General features: G+C 47.8%; 1 protein-coding gene across 1 annotated transcript; it reads right to left on the bottom strand.

Annotated features, from left to right (window-relative positions):
• Positions 1–1,513: 1,513 nt before the first annotated feature.
• LOC113007873 (interferon alpha/beta receptor 1b-like) lies at positions 1,514–20,215 on the bottom strand. Its single transcript, XM_026144887.1, has 8 exons — positions 19,950–20,215; positions 8,342–8,480; positions 7,625–7,815; positions 5,711–5,871; positions 4,691–4,835; positions 2,918–3,075; positions 2,591–2,763; positions 1,514–2,508 (listed from the first exon to the last, which is right to left on the bottom strand). The coding sequence occupies exons 1-8, from the start codon at positions 20,014–20,016 to the stop codon at positions 2,265–2,267; spliced, it is 1,278 nt and encodes a 425-aa protein (XP_026000672.1). The 5' UTR covers positions 20,017–20,215; the 3' UTR covers positions 1,514–2,264.
• Positions 20,216–20,415: the final 200 nt, after the last annotated feature.

Genomic DNA, 20,415 nt, shown 5'->3' with positions numbered 1-20,415 from the left:
AGTACGACAGATTATTGAAACCTCAGTCTCTCTCCACCACCATCACAAGTACATAAAAGATGGCCCTCGCTCCCGTCTCATCTCCCATTAGCTTGTTTTATTTGGATGAAAGCTCAGAGCTGAGGAGGCATCAGCCAATGCTAGTGCTGGTCACGGGCACGCCTCTAATATTTGGTAAACGTTCCTCAGAAAGGCACGCCTCAGCGTCGTCAGCAGGCTTCTGGCATAATTCTGGTTCAATTCACCTCAGGCTGCACGGACTACTTTTTCAGGTCTGTCCCATGTACTCCATACATTCCTGACAGAACAAGAGCAGTTCAAACACATATCACATCAAACACAGAGAAAGACTCAGCTCAGACTTGTTGGACGGTCTGTTAACCAAACGTAGAGTCTGTGGGGACTGACACACTGCTGGAGCCTCTGCTGGACGTCAGAGGAACTGCAGGTTGCAGCTCCATGTTCGCCGAAAGTGTCGTCCAGTCTCCTTCAGGCAACCTTTGGCACTGACTCAGGGAGAATAGGAAACTCAGGCGCACAGCAGCATTTGTCAGTAACTGAGAGAAAATTAGCCCAGATTATTCCCAGATATGTCTGCTGTCTGAAATCATCACAGTCAACTTTCAGCCGTTAAATCTGTAGAGCACGCCACCATTTCTGCAGATGTAGACCTCTCTGCATTGAATCATATCTGTTATTAACCTCTGTCTCTCTTCCACAGCATGTCTTTAGCCTGTCTTCCTTCTCTCAAACAATCACAGCAGATGGCCCCGCCCCTGCCTGGTCCTGCTGGAGGTTTCTTCCTGTTAAAAGGGAGTTTTTCTTTCCCACTGTCGCCAAAGTGCTCATAGGGGGTCATATGATTGTTGGGTTTTTGTCTGTATGTATTATTGTACGATCTACTGTACGATATAAAGCACCTTGAGACGACTGTTGTTGCAATTTGGCGCTGTATAAAACTAATTGAACTCCCCAAGGTCATTGTTGGGAAAGCTACAAGATCAACCATCCTTTTTCCATGTGACAGTGTGAGCAAATAAACACAGAATTAGAAGTGGTTCATCTTGGAGGGATTTAGTAGCTGAACTTTACATGAATCATGTTTCCTGTTCTCAGGTCATTTCACCCGAGGAAAGTGCAGCTTTGGTCGAGCTTTCAAGTACCTTTCCAACATTTCTGCCACGGGAACAGAACCGGCTGCAGTTTATCAGCGACACTCAAGCTTTTCTTCATGACGTGGAAAAAACCAAAGAAAAGCTCTGCAGCAGAGCAAACGCCTGTCACGTGAAAAATCACTCGTTTCATGTTTTTGCACTGTTGGGCAACAGTGTACCATAGAAACGCAGGGGCGTGAGTTTGAGTCCGCACAGAGGCTCTTTGCTGCTGTAAACATGGGAGTTTATGGGGACTGACTCACTGCTGCCTCTGCTGGACGTCACAGGATCTGCGTCATCAAACATGTGAAACGAGGGTTTGGAACGAGAAGATGTTGCGCACAGTAACATGAAGCGAGTTTGGTTTTTTCAGGAGTTTATTTAGTTTCTGATTGTAAACACAGCTGCACAACAAGCTTATATACAAAGGTTAACAGAGGTCAGCAGATGGGCGGGGCGATTCAGAGCAGGAAGTCAAACCACACGACTGATGCTTCTTTGATTACAATTACTGTTTGATTTGTCCTGCTGATACATGCCAAAGATTCGGTTTCTACATCACCATGTGGGCGGAGCATAAGCTGCAGATGGAGGTGAGACAGACCCATAAAGAAAGCAAGAGTTACCAGAACAGAGATTCTATAAGAACCATAAATGGAAGAATAAAACGTGCTGTTACGGTAAAACGGAGATTAAATGAAAGCGACACAGAGGCCGCCGCCCGCAGAGATGTCATGCTTGTAGCCAGGTGCGCTCACGTAATGAACTGCTTCCTCTTTGATTAATGCTAGCACCTGCAAGCTACCTGTGAAAGTTAAAGTGATGCATGATGGCGCGCAGAGTCGAGCTGTGTGGCGAGGGTTAAGACGACAGTAGCGGCTGAAGGAGGAATGTTTCTGTCAGCACCAGCAGGACTTCCTGTCTGCCTGAACCAGGATCAGCAGCTGCAAACGGCGACGCTCCAGCACGACTCATTCCTTCTGCGTGAGGGGCGTGGCTCAGCAGTTCAGTCTTTTTCAGTGTTTGTGTTTAAAAAGAGACGCTCGTTTCACAGTGACTGGCGGAAAAAAGGCACGCCACACATTTCCCACGGACCCGTCTCCTCTTCGCTCAGACGCACACGTCCACGACGCCCTCGTCTGCGACCTCGGGCTGGCTCTTGAGGTGGGCCGTCATCTCCCGCAGGTTCACCCGCTCAGGGTCCAACAAACCCTTAAAGATGTCATCGCTCCCCATGTGGTTGTGGCGAACGGCGCTGAGATGCTTCAGGGCAGAGCTGCTTGAGGAGCCGCCGCCAGAGGAGTAGACGCCGGAGTCGCCGCTGCTGCTGCTGTCCTGCCGGCTGTGCCTGACACTGCAAACACAGAGACACGGTTTAGCTGGCGTTGCCGGATCTGCCATCATGAACGCTCTCTAATGAACACGCCAACACTGACCTGCTGTTCGGCTCCAGGCCCGAGGGGGGTGCTGCCAGCTCCTCGGCAGGAGGGATGTGGATTTCCAGGACGGTGGGCGGTGGACAGATGGTCACACCTTCACACAGCAGCTCAGACTCAGAGTCCGGGGTGAGGAGGCGAGGGATGTCGGAGCCCGGAGAGCTGCAGAGGTACTGCAGGAGGACAGAGGAGAGAAGAAGAGCTGCTGATGATGCGCACATCACAGAGAAACGCCCCGATCACACCTCATCATAAGTGTTCCAGTTCATGGTTTAAATAAAACAGATCAATCAGGTGAACACCACCCGCTCATCAACTGCAAGCTACCTTCTTCAGGTGGGAGGGCATCTGGTCGGACGGGTTCAGAACATCCTTCATGGTCTTGCAGCACCTGAATAAACCGTAAATGGTTCCCAGCACGATCAGGAAGAAGAACAGCAGCGAGCCCAGGAAGTACAGGAAGATGTTCCACCAGGGGATCGAACCTGGAAACAAACCGACGCCGTTAGATGGAGGCGCTCCGCCTTCAGAGTCACAGCTGTCACCATGAAGATGGTGGCAGACCATGTGACCACCCTCTCAGACCCTCAGAGAACTTCACTTATCTCCTCTGCAGGCTATGATTGGACGAGTTTACATTCTGACACCTGATTGGTTCTCCTCTGATGTGTCCCTGCGTGGAGGCTGTGCTGGTATCGGTTTTAATTTCTACAATCAATTCGATTCAATTTTGACTCAGAAAGAAGCTGGTCTCTGAGAGAGAGAGGGCGGGCGAGAGAGAGAGAGAGGGCGAGAGAGAGAGAGGGCGAGAGAGAGAGAGAGGGCGAGAGAGAGAGGGCGAGAGAGAGAGAGAGGGCGAGAGAGAGAGAGAGAGGGCGAGAGAGAGAGAGAGGGCGAGAGAGAGAGAGAGAGGGCGAGAGAGAGAGAGAGGGCAGGCGAGAGAGAGAGAGAGAGGGCAGGCGAGAGAGAGAGGGCGAGAGAGAGAGAGAGGGCAGGCGAGAGAGAGAGAGAGGGCAGGCGAGAGAGAGAGGGCGAGAGAGAGAGAGAGGGCGAGAGAGAGAGAGAGGGGCGAGAGAGAGAGAGAGAGGGCAGGCGAGAGAGAGAGGGCGAGAGAGAGAGAGGGCGAGAGAGAGAGGGCGAGAGAGAGAGAGAGGGCGAGAGAGAGAGGGCGAGAGAGAGAGAGAGAGGGCGAGAGAGAGAGAGAGAGGGCGGGCGGGGGCGAGAGAGAGAGAGAGGGCGAGAGAGAGAGAGAGAGGGGCGAGAGAGAGAGAGAGAGGGCGAGAGAGAGAGAGAGGGCGAGAGAGAGAGAGAGAGGGCAGGCGAGAGAGAGAGAGGGCGAGAGAGAGAGAGAGGGCGAGAGAGAGAGAGAGGGCGAGAGAGAGAGAGAGAGGGCGAGAGAGAGAGAGAGGCGGGCGAGAGAGAGAGAGACGGGCGAGAGAGAGAGAGAGGGCGAGAGAGAGAGAGAGGGCGAGAGAGAGAGAGAGAGGGCAGGCGAGAGAGAGAGGGCGAGAGAGAGAGGGCGAGAGAGAGAGAGAGGGCGGGCGAGAGAGAGAGGGCGGGCGAGAGAGAGAGGGCGGGCGAGAGAGAGAGGGGCGGGCGAGAGAGAGAGGGGGGCGAGAGAGAGAGGGCCAGGGGCGAGGAAGAGAGAGGCGGGGCGGGGCGAGAGAGAGGGCGAGAGAGAGAGAGGGGGGGGGCGAGAGAGAGAGGGCGGGCGAGAGGGCGAGAGAGAGGGGGGGGCGAGAGGGCGAGAGAGAGGGCAGGCGAGAGAGAGAGAGAGAGGGCGGGCGAGAGAGAGAGGGCGAGGGAGAGAGAGAGGGCGAGAGAGGGAGGGCGAGAGAGAGAGAGCGGGCGAGAGAGGGGGCGAGAGAGAGAGAGAGGGGGCGAGAGAGAGAGAGGGGGGGCGAGAGAGAGAGAGGGGGGGCGAGAGAGAGAGAGGGGGGGCGAGAGAGAGGGCGAGAGAGAGAGAGAGGGCGAGAGAGAGAGAGAGGGGCGAGAGAGAGAGAGAGGGCGAGAGAGAGAGGGCGAGAGAGAGAGAGAGCGGCTGTGCTGTCACAGCTGCAGGAAGCAGAGCGCCAAGCTTAGTGAGAGTGACGGCGTTACCTTCGGTCTGCATGCAGTGCGGCACCGTGAAGTCGCTGGTCTTCGAGTAGAAGTCGTCGCGAGACTGCACCCTCACACAGTACCAGGTCCACGCCTTCAAGCCCGGCAGCGTCACCATGGTGGTGTTGATCCTCAGCCGCTTTGCCTGAGGGGGAGGGGCAAAGGTCAGAGGGGTAACGGCAGAGAGCATCACTCTGAGCGGACCGCCACGCACCAGCATCAACATGCAGTCAGACATCATCATCATCAGTCCTGTAATAGTCAGCCTGACTGCAGCCAATCAGGACAGACTGCAAACAGGACTGTGTGCGTGTCTGTGTGTGATTGTGTGTCTGTGTGTGATTGTGTGTCTGTGTGTGATTGTGTGTCTCATCCTAACTTAAACTCCACCACGAGTGTAAACGTGACGTCTGTGTGGTTTCCTGTGCGTTTGGGGGTTTGGTGCTGAACACGTTTGTGCTCCCACCGTCACCGACATGATCACTGAGGCTGCACCTCTGCAGCTGGACCACGTCTTCATCATCACCTTTATCACACACACAGGCCTGAGACGCTCACGTGTCCCGTCTACTCACTCGACCACCTTTGTACAGTCTGAGTCAGTCAGCTGACCCGAGGGGGCGGGTCCTTCTGCAGATGTGGTGGGCTCTGATAGGTTCCCGTGTTTCTGTGTGAGGCTCTGAGCTGTCCGATTCCTCCGTGCATGTCGTGTTTGTGTGGCGTTAACCCTCATCATCGACTCGCTCGTCACGCGCTCGGCTTATTTTGGGACGTGCTGCAGTGACCTGTTTCTTCCTCATCAAACCAGTTTTCAGCTCGCTGCTCAACTGCAGCCAGCTGGCAGGAAGTACGGCAGGAAGTACGGCGAGATTCACACAGGAAATACATCTGTTCTCCACCGAAACGTTTTGGGGAGGCGAGAACAAACACACACACACACACACACACACACACACACACACACACACACACACACACACGAGGAGAAAAGGTAATACTGAAGTGGGAGGGGCTTCCTACCTGCCCATCAGCCTGGCGCTCCCAGTACTGGACGTGGTAGTACAGGTTGGGGACGTGCTCCCTCATGGAGGTGTTGTTGCTGGTCAGCGGGTCGGTGACGACCACGTCCAGGTCGCTTCCAGCAGGAGCGAGGGTCACGTTGCTGGGAGGCCCCAGAGCCGCTAGACGGGACAGAGAGGAGATCACATTTATTCACCTGATGAGCAGGTGTTTCACCTGCTCTGACACCTGTGAGGCGGTCCTTAAACACCATGTGACCGTCTACTGAAGGAGCCCAGGCAGACTGCTGTCTCACTGCACAGGGCCTGAAACCTCTGCAGCTGGACTTTAGCTCAGGCCGCCAACGCTGAAATAACAAGCACAGAGGACGTGACAGCTGTCCTGGTTTCTCCCCGTCGGCTGCTTCCTTCCTCTTTCTTTCTGCTTGTCTGACGCCAGCAGCAGATTTAAGCAACACCTGACTGCAATCTTACAAAAACAACTGAAATCGTCTACAGAGATGAAGACACGAGGAAAAGAACAGAAAATATTAATAGTAACATTCAAAGACTGAACAGAGAAGAACAAGAGCAGGAACATTTTCTACTATCACACACTCAGCAGGCGTTACATAAACCTTGCCATTTTATGCAGACAGCCTGGATTCAAACCCAGGACCTTGTTACTGTGAGGCGACAGACCACAATCGATGAAATACTCGATTACTCAAATCAATGCGACGCGTTCGCGGTGTCGGTCGTCTACATGCAGAGAGCTCCGCTGCTCGGGCTGCATATTTGCATGTTGGTATATGTGAGGCAGCACACAGTGCAGGCTCAGCTAGGCAAATACAGCCAAGCCCATAATTATAACACACTGTCACGAGGCCACATCTCACGCTTTCCAAAGTTCCAGTGGCTGCAGTTTCCACGGATGCATCTCAAGGAGGACGCCACCTCTCCAGAGGAGGCGCACAAATACCCGCTTGGCCTTTGCAAATGCTCATCTGGACAAAGAAGAGGACGTCTGGTCTTCTGTGTTTTGGTCGGAGGAAGAAAAAATTTAGTTGTTTAGTAACGATGACGTTTCTTTAATTGATCCCAAAGAACACCATCCCCACTGTCGAACATGAACGCCACCATGAACGAAGATTCTCAACAACAACATCAGGCAGTCTGCAGAGAGACTTGGCCTCAGGCACCAGTGGACATTTCACAGCAAAACCAACAGTTAGCAGACAAAACCATTAACACTGTGCAGCAGCCCGGCCAGAGTCCTGACTCCAACCCAACTGAGACTCTGTGGATGAGCTAAAGACCAGGGCGAGGAGACCCTCCAACCTGAGCTCACTGCTAAAGACGGAGGAGCAGATCAGTGCGAAACACTGATCCGAGGTTGCCAATAAAGGCTTTTCTAAGAAGACTATGAATCATTTTGGATGTGACACTTTTTGCTGAAATGTAAATAAAAGCTGAGAAACCTCTTGGACATCGACTTAGAGAGACTCCCGCGTCACTTAGGGTAAAAACAAAACAAAATAAAAAAACTCGCTGGTTGAATAAAAGTTGGGTCAGAACTGTGGGCTTGAGGGCATCTACACTAATGGTTCAGACAACAGGTGAGCTCAGGTCCCAGGATGTGTAGTGAACACCTGCACAGACTTTCTGTGACAGCTTGGCTGATTCTGGTTCATTTACTGCAGCGATGAGAGCCTCACACATGGACGCACGATTCACAGTCACATATTTGAAGCTGGAGATCTTTATCTCTGCTGAGCGCAGCTCTCGGCTGTTGCACCGATACTGTGCGAAGGCTGTTCACCTCTGAGTCATAACACCTTGTTTTTCATGGTTTGTGGTGAGCTCACACGTGAGCTCACACGCTGCTGCAGCATGTGCACATCGCAGTTCCTGGAAAGCCGAGCACTCGTCTTACCCTCCTTATCGGGGCAGAACTCCGTCTGCGCCCACTCCGAGTGCTGCCCGTCCACGGTGGCTCGCACCTGGAGCACGAAGATGCCCAGGTAGTGCAGGTTGAACCGTGTGAGGTCACATGACCGGTGTGACGTCTGGTTGCACGCCGTGATCCAGTTTGTCTTCTTCTTCTTAAACTTCAGCTGGTACCTCCTGAGGATACGAGAACATGAAAACACATTAGTGGAGGGAGAGCTTTCATTGAATCAAATCTAATTACAACAGCAACACACCAGCCGTGTTTCAGTAAACGTGTCTGTTTCATAGGTCGGGGCTGGGAGGTTAACGCCTGTGGAAGCAGGATGATGGGGACGAGGGAGGAAAACTGCGAAGAGGAAGGCTGCTCCACGGCTCTCTGAGGCATGGAGCACACTCTGACTTACACTTAAACTCGTATTAAAATATCAGCGAGGAGTTAAAAGGTCTTTATGTGATCACATGATGGCAGGCCAGGTGGTTAATAAACGTCTCAAATGAATTCCAGTGAAACCAGAGAGGAGAAACACGAGCCGGGCTCAGGCTCTGCTTCAAGTATGAGGAAGAGATGGCTGAGCCTGAGCCCGTTTCCAGTAAGCCTCTCTGACAGCTTCCTGTCGCTGGTTTGGTGAGGTGGACCACGCCCCCTGTGTCCACCGTCTGACAGGTAAATAAGCCCCGCCCTCGTGATTCTCAGACTTACGGCACATATTGCGTGGTGAAGGTGACGGCGTGGGTCCCTGCAGCGCCCGGCGGCCAGTCCCAGCTCAGCGTGTAGTTGGTGTTCAAGGTCTTCGTGATGACGTTCTGAGGAGGCGGCACCTCGGATCCATCGGCTCCACCTGCAGGACAGAAACAGAGGATTGGCTGGAGTGGGGTTAACAGTTTGCATACTATGCGTTCTATATCGCTCTCTCTCGCACTCTGAGAAAGTCAACATGTGTGTGCGAAGAGAAAAACAGAAATCTTTCCAGCTCAGTGTCGTCAGCGCGACCTCACAGGAAGTAGTCCCGAGACATCGGCCTTTCAGGCAGCAGCAAACAGGTCGTCAGAGGACGCCGACATGAGGTTTAACATTGCCTACGATATTCCCAAAGAAGATGTTCCATTCAAAGTTCAAATGGCTTGAAAATAAACCCCACCTCCAGTAATGATGTCACGTGCACCCAGGTTACAGGTGTCATCGCAGACACATGGGGAAAAGGACAAGTTACAGAAGTAAACGTTAGTCTATAGCCCTGCTGTGTGTGTGTGTGTGTGTGTGTGTGTGTGTGTGTCTGAGGGTTTGTAACACGTGCACACGCAGCAGATCAGCTGCCGCCATCTTGCCTCTAGTCTCGGTCTTCAGGTGTCCACAGGTGGTCATTGTGACCTCAGTCTGGGACATGAACCCCGTGTTTGATTCCCTCCCCAATTATCCATCCCTAGGTCCTATAACTAACTGAGGCTTTTATTTTGAAAAATAGCCATCAACTTGTCACATGACCCTTATGTTGTTCCTTCGTCCTCAGCTGCTGTAAATCAGGTCCACGTGGCTGTGATCAGAATAGAGCTGTGCGATATGACCAAAATCTCACATCCCGATATCAGAATTCTATCGTCCTGACAACGATATAAATCACAAAAATGTAACAATTTCTGTAAATTCTGTGAATCTCGGGCAGCTCGACTTGCGTGAAGTGTTTCCAGCTGCGCGTCCTTTACCCGGAGTCGAGTGTTTTAACGATGCATGAAACGATACATTTTTTTCTTTGTGAGTGTTTATCACACGGCGTGCTGCGGGGAAAAGCCTGTTCTGATGTTTGAGTCTAAGGTTGATTTTTTAGCACCTGGCGGCTCTTTTTTTTATTTTTTATTTTTATAACTTTTTATTTTATTTATTTGAAGAACTCACCTGTCCATTACGCATACAGTTTCTTCAGAATAACAGAATACAAAGAGAGTCACAAACTCAAGACAGTGAAATTAGAAAGAAAAAGAAACAAACAAATATATATGTATAAAAATATAGATACATATAGAATAATAATTAGAAAAATAAGATAAAGTAAAACAAAAGAAAAAAAAGGAAACATGCCTGTGGTGTCAAACATTTCCATCGTTCATTTCACTTTTTTTTTCTTCTTGTATGCTCATCTTCATTCAGTTCAGTCTTTTTTCCCCTTCCGTTGTACGTCAACCATTTTCCCCAGTCCTTCAAAAAGCGTTCTTCCTTTACTTTCAGTTTATATGTAAGGTTCTCCATCTCCATAATGTCCTCCACAATTGCTACCCACTGCTGCTTTCCTGGTGTTTCTGTCTTAAGCCAGTTTTTGGTGATGGCCTTCTTTGCTGCCAAAAGGAGAATCTTAGCCAGGTAACGATCCTTTACATCTACAGTACCTTCCAAGTATCCTAGATACAAAACAAGGCAGGTTCTGGGAATAATATAACCTAATATATCACAGAGAGCTGAGCGAATTTTAACCCAGAAAGTGTGAATTTTTCTGCATTTCCAGAAAATGTGTGTATGGTCTGGTTCATCCCATCCACACAGCCTCCAACATTGTTGTTGTGTATTGGTTTGTTTATTTTTAATCTGAGGTGTAATAAAATAGCGAATTTGATTTTTCCAGATGAATTCTCTCCACCTCAATGAGTGAGTTGTATTCTTATGTTCTTTCCATGTTTCATACCACACCCTCTCTGTGATTTCTTCACTCAGCTCTCTTTCCCATTTTACTTTAACATATACAGTTGAGTCCTGTCTTGATTCCATCAAACATTTGTAGACACTGTTTTTGGAATAACACTTTTATATGCTAGCATAATTATTTTTATAATAGGATGGATTTTGTCTTCCTCTATTTTTATGTTTTTATTAAGGTAATCTCTCACCTGTAAGTATCTGAAAAAATCCTTGTTTTTTAAGTTGTATTCCCGTTTTAATTCTTCAAAACTTTTAATTTCTCCTTTTTTGATTAATAAACAAAATGCTGTGATTCCCTTTTCATTCCAATTTTTAAAACCAAGATCCAATTTTCCTGGTCTAAATTCTTCATCGAAGGCTATCCATTTTAGCAAACCAAGCTCTTTGCCAATCCTGAACTCCTTTACTGTATCATACCATACATTTAATGTAAAGGATATTATCGGGTTCCTATCTTGGTCTTTAGTTACGTATTCAGGGGTCTTCTTCATACCCATGTTTGTTTGGATTGGGACATTGAGTGTGGAGAGCTCCACATCCTTCCAGCGAGCCCCGTAATCATCACTACACCAATATGTTATCTGGCGTATCTGTGCAGCACGAAAATATTCTTTTAAATTAGGAAGCGACATTCCTCCTTTCTCCTTAGTAAGCTGTAAAGTAGTGTATCGTACCCTTGGCCGCTTGCCTTCCCAGACAAATCTAGATATATACTTATCCCATTCTGAGAATTGGGTTTGAGGTATGCTTATCGGAAGAGAGAGGAATAAATATAGCAATCGTGGTAAGATATTCATCTTTATCACATTTATCCTGTCACTAAATCCTAACGGATATGTATTCCATCTTTCCATATCCTGCCTTATCCTGTTATTTATATGTCCATAGTTACTTTGATATAGTTTGGCATAGTTTTTGGTTATATTTATACCTAAATATTTAAGGGTTTTTGCCTCCCACTTTATTTCCCATTCCTTAAGATTTTGAGTTGGTGTACAATTAAACAGAACTTGAGTTTTAAGTATATTTACTTTGTAGCCAGAAAGCGTACCAAATTTTCCTAACATTTCTGTGAGCTGCATAAAAGAGTTTGTGGGGTTTTTGAGGGCTATCAACACGTCATCAGCAAACAGACTAATTACATGCTCTTGTCTATTGATTTCTATTCCTGTTATTAGGGCGTCTTGTCTAATCATTTGTGCCAATGGCTCAATATACAAGGCAAATAAGGTTGGACTTAAACAGCAACCCTGTCTAGTTCCTCTCTCTACTTGGAATGTCTTTGTCAATGAGCCGTTAACTTTTAGTCTTGCAGTCGGTTTGTCATAGAGAGATTTAATACATTGGATTGATTTCGTAGTGAACCCGAACTTTGCCATGGTTAGGTACAGGAAGTCCCAGCTGACTCGATCAAAGGCTTTTTCTGCGTCTAAACTTATCAACGCAGCCGGTATCTTGTCTTTATGTATTTGGTGTATGATGTGTAGGGTCCTTCTAATATTGTCTTGTGCCTGTCTATTTTTGACAAAACCTGCTTGGTCCTCATCTATCAGGTCTGGTATAAACGACTGGAGCCTATTTGATAGGATTGTAGTATAGATTTTATAATCAACATTCAACACCGATATAGGCCTGTAATTTTGGCAGTATTCTCTTTGTTTTTGTGGTTTTGGCAGCACCGTGATAATTGCCTCCCTCCAAGAGGGGGGAATCACATGTTTAGTGTGAGTCCAATTAAGAGTCTGGTGGAGTAAGGGTATCAATTCTTTTCCACATTTCTTGTACCATTCGGCAGGAAACCCATCACTGCCTGGTGCCTTGTTTCTACGTAATTTTCCAATCGCTTTCTGAATCTCCTCTATCGTTATTGGCGGCTCTTTTTTACTTCTCATCGTAAATAATCTGCTCTTTCACGTGATTCAGTTTATTTTGAAAAGTCTCAACAGGATCTTGAGCTTTATTGTGAAAGGTTTATGTGGAACATAAACAAGCGGACACGCGATGCTGTTACCGTCGTTGTTGCTAACGAGAACGCATAAAAACAGGCGCTTGTCCGTCCGTAGTGTGGTGATATTAAATATAAGAGAAAGAGAACTTTAATAAATGAATACAGCCACTACAGTGACATCAGAACCATGAACACATATTGCTGTAAACAGTTTATTCCCGACACCACGAAACAAACGATAGCGTGAAATGAAACGACGTTTTTATATCGTCATCCATATAAGATAAGATAAAACTTTATTAATCCCTCGGGTGGGTTGCTCTGGGAAATTCGGTTTCCAAAAGCACAGCACCGACAGAAGTTACAGTTACGGAATATTATATATACACACACACACACACACACACACACATAAATAAAATATACGAAGGGGATAAATAGAATAAATAGGAATAAAAATAAAAATACAAGTGAAATTGCACATTTCAAGTATTGAGGTCTATTGCACTGTTGACTATTTACAAAAGTATTGCACAGTGAGGTGAAGAGGCACTCCAGCTTAGTTGTCCCCCCTCCCTCTCCCCTCCAGAGAGGAGTTAAACAGTCTGATGGCGTGTGGGACAAAGGAGTTTTTAAGTCTGTTAGTTCTTGTCTTTGGGAGAAGCAACCTGTCACTGAACAGACTCTTCTGGTTGTTTATGGCCGTGTGCAGAGGATGCCTGGCATTGTTCATAATGTCCAGCAGCTTCTTTAGTGTCCTTTTCTCTGCCACTGTCACCAGAGTGTCCAGCTTCATGCCGACCACAGAGCTAGCCTTCCTGATCAGTTTCTCCAGCCTGGATGAGTCCTTCTTTGCTGCGCTGCTCCCCCAGCACACCACAGCATAGAAAAGTACTCCAGCAACCAATATATATGGTTATATCAAACAGCCCTAGATCAGAATAACAATAATCGTATCAGCCACGAAAACGAGCGTCTGCACATCGAGTAAAAACACCAGCACAGCGTCTGCCGAGGAACAGGAAGTGCTGCGACTAACCTGACCGCACTGGGAGTGAGAGTGATTATTTACCCAGCAGCCCCAGGGACAAAAATAAAGCACAGGTGTTTCCGAGCAGAATAAAAATATGAGCGAGAAAGCATTTGTGAGAGTGAAGGAGGAACTGTGGATAAAGACCGAGCTTCCCCCACACCTGGATCCAGATGTGCTGGCCACAGCAACAAAACAATAATCCCCCAGAATCACAGCCACTCTGAGATTATTCAGCGGTGAGGAGTATCTGCCTGACGACGCTCCGAGCAGACAAAGAGCCTCAAAGTTTACCCACAATGCACTTTGAGAAGGTACCAGCGCTGGGTTGTGCGCCTCTCTGAACACAGCGGCCCAGCCTGAGCGCTCCTGGGAAGTAGAGCTGGGCGATATGAGATTTTTTCATATCACGATATGTTTTTTTCATTTCAGGCGATAACGATATCTATCACGATATAAGCCAAATAACTATATTTGTAAGATTTAAATGTGCCGTTGCTCACAAGTAAAATGTGAAATAATCAGCAGCTTGTTTTTATTTAAATATTTATTTCCCATAATAAGTTCAACAGGGTAGATGTACTTAAGGAACACGAGACTTTTTCAGATAAATAAAGGCAAATATTGCAAACTACACAAAAGGCAGCCGCTAAAGCGTTTAAGTTTCAAAATAGAACAAACGAAACAGACTAAACTGTCAATTCCACTTAGAAACAAAATATTAATTCTAAAAATAAATCTTAGTTTGTTTTACAGAAGAACAGACAAAACTAACTTTTGTCAATATCAAATAAACTGAGAACTACCGTATTTTCACGACCATAAGGCGCACTGTGCTAAAAGGCGCAGTCTCAGTTATGTGTGCCCTTACTGTATTTAACACACACATAAGGCGCACTGGACCATAGGGCGCATACAAGTACCGTATGCGTATTTAAAAATAAAGCGGGAGCAAACCTGAGTTCGGTACCTTACTCACATTTTTATTACCAGTAATCGTCATCATCAACAACACACAAGCATACAAGTGTGCATATTTAACAATAAAGCAGGAGCAAAACAAAGTTTGGTACTCACATTTTTATCATCAATCAAACCCATCGAAGTCCTCATCCTCTGTGTCTGAATTGAACAGCTGCGCTAAATCTCCATCAAACATGCCAGGTTCACTTTCTTCACTGTCAGAGTCACTTTCCGTGCCGTGCGGCTCCTCGGAAATGATGCCGGCTTTTGCGAAAGCTCGAACAACAGTGCCAGCAGACATGTTAGCCCAAGCATCTACAATCCATTCGCAAATTGTGGCGTAACTCGCCCGGCGCTGCCTTCCACTCTTAGTGAAACTGTGGTCTCCATCGGTCATCCATCGCTCCCAGGCCGCTCGCAGCCTTACTTTGAACGGGCGGTTCACACCGATGTCCAGCGGTTGGAGTTCCTTTGTCAGGCCTCCCGGAATGACAGCAAGCTCACAGTTCCTTTGTTTCATTAGTTTTTTCACATTGGCTGTGAGATGGGCACGCATAGAGTCACAGATTAAGAGCGATGGTGACGCGTGGAAAAAACCACCTGGTCTCCTTACATACACCTCCCTCAGCCACTCTTTCATCATTTCCTCATCCATCCAGCCCTTTTCATTTGCCTTAATGATGATTCCTGCTGGAAACTTCTCTTTAGGCAAAGTCTTTCGCTTAAAAATCACCATAGGCGGCAGTTTCTGTCCATTAGCATGGCAGCCAAGCACAACAGTAAAAGAAGACTTTTCGTGCCCTGTTGTGCGTATCGCTACCGTGCTGGTCCCCTTCTTCTCCACAGTGTGACTCACCGGGATGTCAAAAGTGAGCGGGACCTCGTCCATGTTTGTGATGTGGCTGGGCTGGATGTTTTTGTCGCCGATGTGTTTGCTGCAGTAGGAGCGGAAGATGGCCAGCTTTTCCTTATAATCCGCTGGAAGTTGCTGCGCTACCGTAGTCCTGGTCCGGATGGAAAAATGGCACCGTTTCATAAAAAGTGAAAGTGAAACTGCTTTTAGCCGAATGGTGACCGTCGAAACGCTTCTCCCGCTCGTTCTTTGCTCGATGATCCACCGCTCGAGTCTTTCCTCCAACTCGGGCCACCTCGCCTTATGTCCGCGGAAACTCAGCTGCGTTTTCTTGACCTGCCGGAGCTTGTTTTCCAGCTTCCTCCATTTGCGAACCATCGATTCGTTAATCTTAAATTCTCTCGCCGCTGCTCGATTTCCATGTTCCTCCGCGTAGCTGATGGCCTTCAGTTTAAACTGTGCTTCATAAGCGTGTCTCGTTGCCATTTTCAGGGTTGCGCCCACACTTCACCCTTTAGCGTTCTCATGGTGTTCTCTACTACGTCCTCCACAGGGCGCACTGCGCTATAGGGCGCGCCGTACTTTTTGAAGAAAATCTAAGACTTTTAAGTGCGCCTTATGGTCGTGAAAATACGGTAAAAGGAAATTCTCAATCTCTCCTTGTTGTATAGCTGAGCTTTTCAAACAGTTTTAACAGTTACTTTAGTCTGACAAAAGCCGAATGACGAATTAGCGCTTCCAGTCAGAGACTGAGGCTACGTCCACACGTACACGGGTATTTTTGAAAACGGAGATTTTCCGTTTTCGTTTTAAAAAATAATCCCGTCCACACATAAAGGCAGAAATGAAGGAAAACGCTGCTATGAACATGCCAAAGCAGCAGGTGGCGCTAGATTCCTAACTGTGCAGAAATGTTGGCCAATCAGAAGTCTAGAAGCCTCGGTGGGAAAAAGTAAACAAAGCTGGGGCATAGAAGCAGAACCGAGTCGTATGTGTGGAGGGACAGTAACTGTGTGTATATGTAAGCATTTAAACACTGCAGAGAGTAGAATTAACAGTATTGTAGAAATTCATTTCACTGAAACAATAACGTGGCGCACAGTGTGACGCATGCACCAGTTTATTGTATTTCCAGACTTGCTTTCGGCACAATTTACAGTGCACGCTACTCTGTTTTTGTCAGACTTGAAATAGCCGAAATACCTTCACACTACGGAGCTTCTATGGCTCTTCCGTTCGACAATCTCTCCGGCGTTGGAACCATCATCTGTTTTCTCTTCGGTCACGCTCGGTTGATTTTTCTAGTCGGCACACTCATTTCCTCCATTACCCGCTGGCTGCTTCCCAAACAAACACACGTGCGGCTTGGCACTTGTGCTGTACGTAACAAGTCACGCGACGTGACGCTGCGGCTGTGATTGGTTCGGCTCTGCGCTACTTAATTTGGATTGGCTGACCTTTTTTTTAATTTTTTAATTTTTATTTTTTTAAGAGGACAAGAGCGGCGAGGTCTATCGCGATAGCTTAATTTCTCTATCGAGTAAAAGTTATATCGCGATAGATATCGTTATCGTTCTATCGCCCAGCTCTACTGGGAAGTCACCAACATTCAGGAACGGCATTTATTTCATGTTTCAACGCGCTGCCGCTGTGAAATCACTGACTGTGTGGGACAGAACTGACTGATTTGATTTTCTCACCACTTTTACTCTTTTATACACAGCAGAGCTATTTGTACGCAGCAGAAGGAATCTAAAGGAAGCATCACACAGCTGCTCACAGCTGCTTTAACAAACACAGGCCGAGTCTTCAGACCGGGACTCCTGCAGTGGCTTTAAAGCTGACTCGATGTTTCCTCAGAGCTGACGTTTTTCAGCCCTGCAGGTGGAGATCTGCTGAACTTTTGAAGGACCAGAAACACGGGAAAATTCATTGCAAGCATCAAACGTACTCGAAGCGAGTGTAGCGTGGACATGTTGATGGTGTATATGAGTTAAATGCAGTGCAGTGACAGCGAGCTGAGTGGGGGGGTCTGTGTGCCAAACGTGTTACTGATGCGAATCCAAAGCAGAACAACTTCAAGGTGAAACTGTTGCTCAACAAAGGGTGTCGGCTCACCGCCCTGAGTAACGACGTGCCAGCCTTCACCACCGCAAGCACACAACTACAGGAACGGTGTCTGTGCGATCTGTACCTGAGGAGGGGAGGGGAAGTGTCCTTCAGCCTGCAGAGACACGCCACTGACACAGGCGTGGCCTCAGACTCACAGTGAAACTCAAGTCATGAATCAGAGAGAAACACACTGAGGCAAAGTGAAATGAAAGTGAATCCACACAACAATCAGCAGCTCACACAGAGTCTGCACACAAATACTAGAGACACACTGACGGGGAGAGCTGTGCGTTACAGCAGCAGCCACCTGAAACAGATCAGTACTAAACCCATGTGACCACTGGGAACCTGTCATGACAGTCATGAGTCCTGCAGGTTCATCCAGGCTGACCGACTCTAAATGACTCCCTGTAAAACTATTATGGCCACCGTTAAACCATAAAGCACCACCAAGCCTCACACTGGCCGACTGTTAACCAGTTATCGACCAGTTATCGACCAGTTATCGACCAGTTATCGACCAGTCACCCTACACTGCACGAGCCGACCCTCACACACCAGTAGAAGCTGTGATCACTAAAGGGAAACACACCAAATGAAGACTTTGTTGACATGATGTACTCACACATTTTGATACGACACACACACACACACACACACACACACACACACACACACACACAGGACAAAGGCTGAGGTGTGCACACTAAACTATGCCTCACACTGAGAGTGGGAGAACCTGTGGGGCTGGATGACGCCGGCATAAAAACAGAATTGTTTGAAGCTCGGATCCATTTTACTGATTCAGGTCAATTTATTGACCCCAATAAAAGGTGTGTGTCGCTCGCACACAGCAGTCACACAACAGATACATGACAACAAACAGAAAACAGACAAGACAGAAGAAGCTCTGTCAGAGTGGCGTGCTCTCACAGCGTCTGTGTGCTCTGCGCTCACAGCGAGATCAGGGCGGTTAATAAAGTTTTTTCCTTCTTTATCGCCTGATTTCTCAGAGTGGACACACATCGGACTCCTGTGGTTCTAGTTTCTGTCACATAAAGGGTGAAGGAAGAATAACTGCTGTGAAGAGGACTTTCCACTCGATCATTTCCCTCCTTTCTGACAGCTTCAGGTCAAACAAGCTCAGACGCCTGGCAGCTGAACGAGGACCTGCTGAACTCTGATTAAAATGGATTCAGTGTGAGCTGACGATCCACAGGGTTCCAGCTCCAGAGGTGTGAGCGGTGTGGAACAACTGCTTCATCTGAAGTTCCTGTTTGTGGCATGATGGTGGGCGTCCAGCAGATCATGGGGTTTGTCCACCATCGACACACCTGCGAAAGGTGAGCGCAATAACGCAGAGGAGCGGCAGCCCTCCTGACCGTCACCGTTTACACCAGAGCACGCTGACCCCGCTGCCTGTTTCAGAGCCGCTCTGATGCTTCAAACGTAGGAACAGGAACAGCCTTCGGTTTTTGCAAACACAGAGCTTTTTCCTCCATGTTTGGTTTCACAGTCATGCAGGTTTATTTTCATTCTGTGGGTGCTGTTCGACAATCTTTATCCTGAGTGTGAACACAGCCTCAGTCTTTCACAGAAAAGCAGAAGAGAGCGGCGAGAGAGGAAGTGGAACAAGACGTTTTTATGCTGTTTGTCAAATCGTTTTGTCCCTGAGTAAATCTCTGACCTCTTCCCATTTATGTTTACCAGGAACAGATGATTTCTGCAGAAACTTTAACACCACGAGTTCATTCTCCTGTCAGCTATTTACATCATCCAGCAGCTATGAGGAATCAGGAACTGCAGTGAGCTCAGATCAGTTTCCCGAAAACACAGACGCCATCAAAGCTCACGGACACGGCCGCGGGCAACAAACTGAAAACACCGCGCACACAAAGTACAACTTTAATGCAATACTTGGAGTATATTTACTGTAATACTGTATTTAGGAGCACAACTCTGAATAAAAACTCTTATTTTATCTCCGTTATCTCCCGTTTAAAGAATCCTGAAAGACAAAGTGAAAGGTGAGTCAGTCCAGCAGCCCGAGGCGCATCTTCGTGTCTCTGTGCACAATCATAACATGAGACGAAGCGCACATCCCAAACCTGCTCTGGGAAATATTATCATACATTTCGTCCGGTAAATACACTGTAAAAACCCCCCGTGGGACGCCTGTACAGAGGGAATCCCCCCCACTGTGAAACATGATCGACTTCATGTCCCGAACACCCAGGCTTCTCTGATCATGTGTCACCGCACAGAAATATTATAATTACAGCTTTCACTCCAATAACAGCCACCGCTGATTTATGACACACACACACACACACACACACACACACACACACACACACACACACACACACACACACACACACTCTCATTTTATCCACTTTAACACACTGTCTGCTTCGTAGAGCCTTCAGCCCCACCAACCTGGCATTCCTGACTGTGACACCGAGCCAGTCTGTGCCAGTTTAACCCGTTTACTTCCCGTTTGCTTCCCGTTTGTGCGCACGCACACGCACACACACAAACAGCTGCGGACTAAAACGATCATTTAATCTCAAATATAAACCCCACCGCGGGCAGGTGAGAGACCCGCGCGGCACACAGGTGAGCCTCACTCTGTAGTTTCGGAGAAAATTAAGTAAATAAGCAGCACGGACCGAGGCTAGCATGCTATGCTAACGCAGCCAGTTGTGGGACTTACCACAGAAGAAGAAGAGGAGGAGGAGGCCGTGAAGAAGAGCGAGGCCGTGGCGGGGGGCGGCGGACATCGCGCCGCTGACAGGACCCACGGACCGAGAAACTTCCACACTGACAGACTCACCGACTCACGGATCGGACTGACTCGGCACGTATCTCTCTCTCTGTAATTCACAGAGTTCTGTTCCGGCGTGGTTTTCGAAATAAAAGAATGGGCGGGGCCTCAATCAACGTCCGGTCTGAGACGCGTCTGCGCCGTTGTTGTTGTCTAGGTCTGGGACGGTGTCACTGTGGCATCACTGAGAGTTAAAAACTGTCTAAATTCTTTAATCTTTAATAAAATGATCAGTGTTGCTGCTTTACCAGGTGTAAAAATTAAGTTTAACATCCAGGCATCCATGAAAACAGGATTTATTACATAACATGAAGCTAGCAGGAAGTTAGCTCGCTAGTTTCCACCTAAACATGAT

Source organism: Astatotilapia calliptera, chromosome 16 (genome assembly GCF_900246225.1).
Source record: "Astatotilapia calliptera chromosome 16, fAstCal1.2, whole genome shotgun sequence".
Lineage (NCBI taxonomy): Eukaryota > Metazoa > Chordata > Actinopteri > Cichliformes > Cichlidae > Astatotilapia > Astatotilapia calliptera.
This window is presented reverse-complemented; position numbering and strand designations above follow the sequence as displayed.